Source organism: Eupeodes corollae, chromosome 3, assembly GCF_945859685.1.
Source record: "Eupeodes corollae chromosome 3, idEupCoro1.1, whole genome shotgun sequence".
Lineage (NCBI taxonomy): Eukaryota > Metazoa > Arthropoda > Insecta > Diptera > Syrphidae > Eupeodes > Eupeodes corollae.
In genome coordinates, this window is record NC_079149.1 from 85110636 (window position 1) to 85117424 (window position 6789).

Consider the following 6789-nt stretch of genomic DNA (forward strand, 5'->3'; position numbering starts at 1 on the left):
ATAGTGGGAATATCTCTCTTTAATGATAAAAGACAGCATTGGGTTTTCGAAGCATTAACTTCCACAGGATTTCTTATTCCCCATTCAACAATGCTGTGTAGATCGAAATTAAATTGAGCTTATCAAATTTAGTCGTTGCAGTTTCACATCTGTAGAACTTTTAAGAGCTTGGAGACGAATATGAAAAGCTTAGTGTCCTATCGTCAGCAAAACAAGTAATTGGATTATAAGTTGAAGACATTTTTGAAAATTGGGGAGAAGGATCATAGATTGAATGGAGCCCTGGGGCACAGCAGCGCTCATTAAGAAGCTTTCGTTCCTCAAAATATTTCTTAAGCTGATAATTAATCACAGTTTCCATGGCCGTAGAAAAAAGGACGTTAATGCTCATACTTCACACAGTTCGTGAGGACTTGGGCCTCAACCAACATGCGTCTCCAGCCAGCTCTGTCCCTAGCTAGCTGTCTCTGATTCGCGGTCCTCCTCTATTGCGCCTTCCCTCGGGATTGGATTCGAAGTCCTTCCGGATGGAGCGTTGATGTCCATCCGCTCTACATGACCTAGCCATCTAAGCCGTTGGACTTTAATTCTGCTAACTAGGTCAGTGTTGCTGTACAGCCCGTACAGTTCATCGTTATATCTTCTCCTCCATTTTCTATATATGCATACGGGACCATAAATCACCCGAAAAATTTTTTCTCTGGAACATCCTTATCTTTCTTTGACACTGTCCAGGCCTCAGCACCATAAATGAGAACCGGGTTGATGAGTGCCTTATAGATGGTGATTTAAGACGCTCGAGAGAGGACTTTACTACTCAAATGCCTTCTAAGTTGAAAGAAGCAGTGATTTGCAAGAGTTAATTTTCGTTGGATTTCAGCGCTGATGTCATTAGCTGTGTTTATAGCGGTGTCTAGGTAGACAAAGTTTTCAATTACCTCAAAGTTATAGCTGTCAATGGTGACGTATTGAAAAAAATGTCGTCGTTCAATGCCCTTTTTTGATGATAGCAGGTTGCCTTCATTGACCACTTAACCCATCTTCTCCGCTTCCATCGCAATACTCAAAAACGCTCCACTGACATCAAGCTTTGATCTTCCAATTATGTCAATATCATCCGCGTATCCGAGTAATTGGATAGACCTTTGGAAGATTGTGCCTCTAGTGTTGAAGGTTGAGTTATGCACAATTCTTTCCAGAACGATGTTGAAGAAGTCGCATCAATCAAATCAATCCGACCTTGATAGAGCAGCGTGCATTCTCCATCGTCATTCTGCACAAACGGATAAATTTGACACGGATGCCAAAACAAGACTTTTCTGTGTAGAGCTCTTCCCTATAGATACTGTCAGATGCTGTCATACGCGGCTTTAAAGTCTATAAAGAGATGGTGGATATAGATTTGAAGTTCCTTAATTTTTTCCAAGATATGCAGTAGTGTAAATATTTGATCGATAGTGGACTTTCCTGGTCTAAAGCCACACTGATAAGGGCCTATCAGGTTGTTGAAGACCGGCTTTAGACGATCTCATAATACGGCAGAGAGGATCCTATATGCAATGTTAAGGAAACTGATGCCTCTTTAGTTGGCGCAATTTAGGGGGCCTCCTTTCTTATGTATTGGGCAAACTCATTCCACTCACCGGGCATGGTTTCTTCCGACCATATTTTGCAGATGAGTTGGTGCATGCTCCCTACCAAGCCATCGCCTGCTGCTTTGAATAGTTCGGCAGCGATGCCATCAGCTCCAGCAGCTTTGTTTGACTCCAATTGGAATTGTTGGTCTGCGTCACCTAGGTTGAGTGGTTTTATTTTCCTTATAGCGGAATTCGGTTCTTCATCGCCGTTATATAATTAGGAGAAGTTGTCTTTTCATATTCTCAACATAGACTGCAGTTCTACTACGATGTTCCCTTGATCGTCCTTACAGGCTTCGATTCGTGGCTGTTACCCTTGGGAGCTTTTTTTTAAATAAATAAATAAATTGGGTGGCGCAACAGTCCGTTGAGAACTAGGGCTTAGTGACTTACAAACTCTCAACCATTCCTTTGTGCGATTAATGTTGTTACCTCTTGCGAGGAATTGACAAATTTTCCAAGAGTAACTATTGTTATGAAAAAAGGAGCTTTTTTTCGTCGTCAACCCAGGGTTTTTGCTGTTGCGGCCATGTGAAACCTAGCACTTCAGAGGCGGCATCTCTGATGGCTGCAAGGCAACGTTGCCATTGGTTTTCAATGTTTAATGCAGGCAGCATATAGGACTTCTTAAGAGGTTATTAGAGACTCGATCGGAAAAGGACATGGCAGTCTCTTGTAGCCGTCTTCACTATCTGGCGAGTTGGCTTGCTTTTACTGACAACGATTTTTTTGGAGCTCTTTCTTCAACTGATTTATTTGACACTAGAAATTAGCAGATATGACATTATGATCCGATGTGCCTAGAAGCGTCAATAGATTATGTATCAGGATCAGAAGTGAGAGACAAGTCAAGTGTATTTTCTGCTTGGCGGTTAACGTCTGATATCCGAGTAGGCTCATTGATTGAACTCAGCTAAAATCTCAGCACACATTCCTTCGTTGTCTTGTCGAATGGAGAATAAATGTGAGGAAAAAGTAAAGGAGTTCGATCAAATTTATAACGCGAGCCGATCAGTCCGGGTTCTTTTACCGACTTATGAAACCCTTGTAGGTTTTAAGGAATCGACAGCTCATCTAGAGAAAGACGAACAAAAGAGCAAAGAAAGAATCACATTTCTCACTTCAACTAATGCACCGGGTTTACACAAAGTTAAGCTATTCGCAATCGGTAAATTTGTAAAGTCAAGATCTTCTTAAAATGTTGTCCACATGTCCGTTGTAGACAACGCAAATACAACTTATTGAATGACGTTAGCATTCTTTGAAAAATGGTTCCACTCGATATTTGGGCCTTGACTCTTTTAAAATTCAAAAGGACATCCAACAAAAGCCCTCTTATTTTTGGATACCTTACCTCGTTATCCAAATAATGGTGAGTTAATCAAATCTACAAAACATGTTCGTAGTGACAAATCTCATACAATTTTGTATTACAAACGTTTCAATTCTTGGCATTCGTAAAAAAAAAAATGGAATTCGTGGAAAGCCTAATTCAGTAATGACGGCATGATTGTTAGTATGTGTTTGAAGGCAAATTGGCCAATGGACCAGAACCTTACAAATTTAAAAAAACTGGACTTAGTTGGATGTGAGGAATCTGATCTTTAATTACAAATTAAAAAATATTTAATCTCCAAAATGCAATGTGCCTTCTATCGAATGCATAGGATGAATTGCAGGCAAAAATATTTTAATGTTTTGATGGCTTCTCATAGCAATTGTGAAGATGAGTACAGTTAGAACTCAAATTATCGTTCGTAGAATAAATAGCAATTTGTTAACGAATCCATTTCGAATGAACTAATGTTTAATCTGGTACTCGAATCTATTTATAACAATGAGGAAATCTACGAAGATAATGAAACAGTTAAAATGTTGAGATTCCTTTTCCCAAAACAAAGGCTGCAGCTTCAATACAAGCTCTCAACGCAGCAATTCGATGTCAAGTCTTCAAAAACTGCTACAAATAGCGATTTCAAAAAGTCCAAAAATCGGTTATTGAAACAATTCTTGTTATAATAAGTTGCAATATTCGAAAATGCACTGTATTCGAAAAATTAAACAACAGTTAATTTCATCACAAATATTAAAAATATTTTCAAATAATCACGAAGCATATATTTCGTATTCAATTGAATTTTACACAACAGCCAACATTAATGTAAACTTAGTTAAGATTTTAACGTTTTTGCAGAATACGCTTCTTTTATAAAAGTCTTAAACAAACATAAGCTTCACTTAAGTTACAAACAAGCAAGAAACATTTCATGTTGGGAAGGCCTATACATGTACGTATATATAACCAAATTCAAGAAAAAAAAATTGTAACTTACTTCCAGAACATTTTCTTTATATGGAGGTTCACGACAAACAGTCACTGCCGGCATTTCAATTGTATCATTCAAATTAAAATAAGAATGTGTAGATATTGGTGGGTTTCGAAGCTTTGAGAAACATTCATATAACTGCAAGAACACAAACCAAAAATCACTTGCGTAATTATTATAATCTTATTTTTCACTTTCACAAAAGAGGAACACTAATAACATTCAGTAATAACAATAATAATAGGCATAGGTTAGGTTTTACCTGGACTATAACAATAATACTGCAAATAAAAAGAACTATATAGCGTATAAGTTTTTTAGGATCACGAAGGATCCAGATTCGTAGTTCCTTCCAATAACCCGACATATTGTTAACTAAGAGTTCAAGAATTTGCATGGAGATATTTTGTTGTACATTCGTGCTTTTGTTAAGTACTTGATATCTTTTAGCTATAAGGGCGGAACAATCTCGTTTCGGGGGTCTGTTGCATTTCCCACGCTAAAAATACAATACTTTATCTTATAGCGCAAAATTCAACATTTGACTATAAAGAAACATCATATAGACCGACAAACAACTGAATTCAGTGTTAAGGAATCAATATTATCTTTAATGATAAATAAGTTATTCCTATAAAAACAAATGACACAAAAGAATGGAGTATTATGTTTTCATTTATAATATCGGAAGGGTCAAAGACCATGCAAGTGGTAAAATGTGAAAATGGTGTAAACACACCATTTGACAATATTTGTAATCAATGTACAGACAAAAAATTCATCTCGATCGATGAAAATAAGAATGATTTTATCAAAACATTGTATTATTGTTAAGGAATATCCTCTTCGATGTTTGTAATTTCAGCTTTTCTTACTTTCCCACTGGAGAAATGAGTTCATTTCGTGGAAGGACTATTATTTTGTTTGAAAAAATATTTATTTTCAGAAAAATTCACTTTAATGAAACAAAACCAGTTGCTCGGTACAAACTTGGGCGTCAATATGCTTATTATAAAGGCAAATCCGTTAAAACTTCCTCCATCATAGAGAGTAAACTATGGTTGCTTTTGACATCGAAGGTTCTTTAAACAACGTGGACACTTCTGCCCTAACATCTCTGGACGTAGAGGGTTTGCTTGGAAAGTTAATTTATTTAATGCTGGCTAGCAGAATAATTCACTCAAAACTGGACAACTCTTCTGCTAGAAGATTCGTTAGAAGAGGGACAGCGCAAGGCGGATAACGCCGTTGCTATATCAGTCTCAGGAAATCATCTTAACACCCTAAAATAACTCTTACAAAATGCCTTGCACAAACTTATACTGTGTGAACTGTGAGTTAACCAACACAAACCTCATTTGGTCCTATTTTCGAGGAAAAACAAAATTCCTCCCTATATTAAAGGTATCCAATTAAAGTTCGTAAACTAGTCTTATTTTAGACCATTGGGTTTTATTTCAGGCAGAAAACCACATTGGAAACGTAATATAAATACAAGAAAGAGTCAAAAAAGCTAAAGTAGCTGTCTTTTCTTGCAAAAAAGCTATTGGTAATAAATGGGGCCTATAGCCCCGAATTATGTATTGGTTATACAATCGATAATCAGACCAATTTTAATGTAGAGTGTGACAATATGCTAAATTGCTTTAGAAAAAGCTATAAATCGCTGAATAGCCTAATTTACCTAACACCTCTTGATGTGTTTAACAAACAAATGGATGCAAGCTCTGCCATTAACCTTAAATCTTCATCGCAGTGGGTTAACAACAGCAGTGTCTACTCCGTAATTGTTAGGTACTTAGAATCAATTCCAAGGAACACAGACTACACCACCCCCCAACTGCAATTCAACATAAACTTCTAAATTTATATATATTCTAAGAATGATCTTGAAGGATAGGGCATTTCTGGAAGACAAGTCAATCCTATTGCGCAGATGAAACAAAAACAAATCAAGGGGTTGGTGTACTTTGAACGACTGAAATTAAGTCTCTGACTCCGCCTTTCCAATCATTGTAGCGTGTTCCAAGTGAAATTTTGGCGATAAAAGTCTTGTCCTTAAAGAAGAAGAGATTTCACTATCTGATGTCCGTATTTTCTGAGATAGTCAGACCACTATCAAATCTCTGGACTCTGTCTCCACAAACTCTATAACAATCCATAAGTGTCCAGATATGCATATGATACGGTACAATCCATTCTACCACGTTTGGCTAATGCTGGCACACCAATCGCTACATGTAAACTATTGCAATTTCAAGACGCTAGTAAGAAGGCAAACATCAGGTGGAATGACATCACCAAGTGTCAGATCACAAGAAACCTTTGGCCTACACTAGATTTAAAGCACTCAAGGTATTTGCTATCTCTATCTCTAAGCAAATCGCATATAAGCTTAATAATCCGTGTCATAACCGTGCACTGTCTAATGGGAACGCACGCCACGCAGCCAGAGTATACAGCTTTTGCAGAAGCTTTACATGCGAAAGAGGCGTAAGCAATTCTTTACCTCGTCTGATATTCCCTGCTCTATCTCAAAATTACCTACGAGAATTCTTCTATAACGATCTAAACTATGTCAATCATATTAAATAAAAAGTCTTTCACGTTTCGTAAGGGACTCAATTTGGTTTCATTGAGCTTACAAAAAAGAATCAAGATTCATGTGGTATCACAATGGGCCTTTAAACTGGCTAAGTAATAATACCTCAAAAGCCTGTCCTCAGGCTTTCAAAATATGCACTTTAAAAATGCTAAACATAACCAGAAACCAAACCCAGTTTTGAAGTCTAAGATAAAACTAAAAATATCTCTTTATAATAAAA

General features: G+C 37.0%; 1 protein-coding gene across 1 annotated transcript in view; it reads right to left on the reverse strand.

Moving 5' to 3' along the window:
* LOC129951173 (degenerin unc-8) overlaps positions 1-4342 on the reverse strand; it is a 14611-nt gene extending 10269 nt beyond the window's left edge. Inside the window, exons 1-2 of the mRNA XM_056063203.1 lie at positions 4227-4342; positions 3971-4102 (exon numbers count right to left, since the gene is read on the reverse strand). Of these exons, the coding sequence (XP_055919178.1) occupies positions 3971-4102; positions 4227-4331 (237 nt within the window). The 5' untranslated portion in view covers positions 4332-4342. The remainder of the gene's footprint in view (positions 1-3970; positions 4103-4226) is intronic.
* Between the last annotated feature and the right edge of the window lie 2447 nt (positions 4343-6789).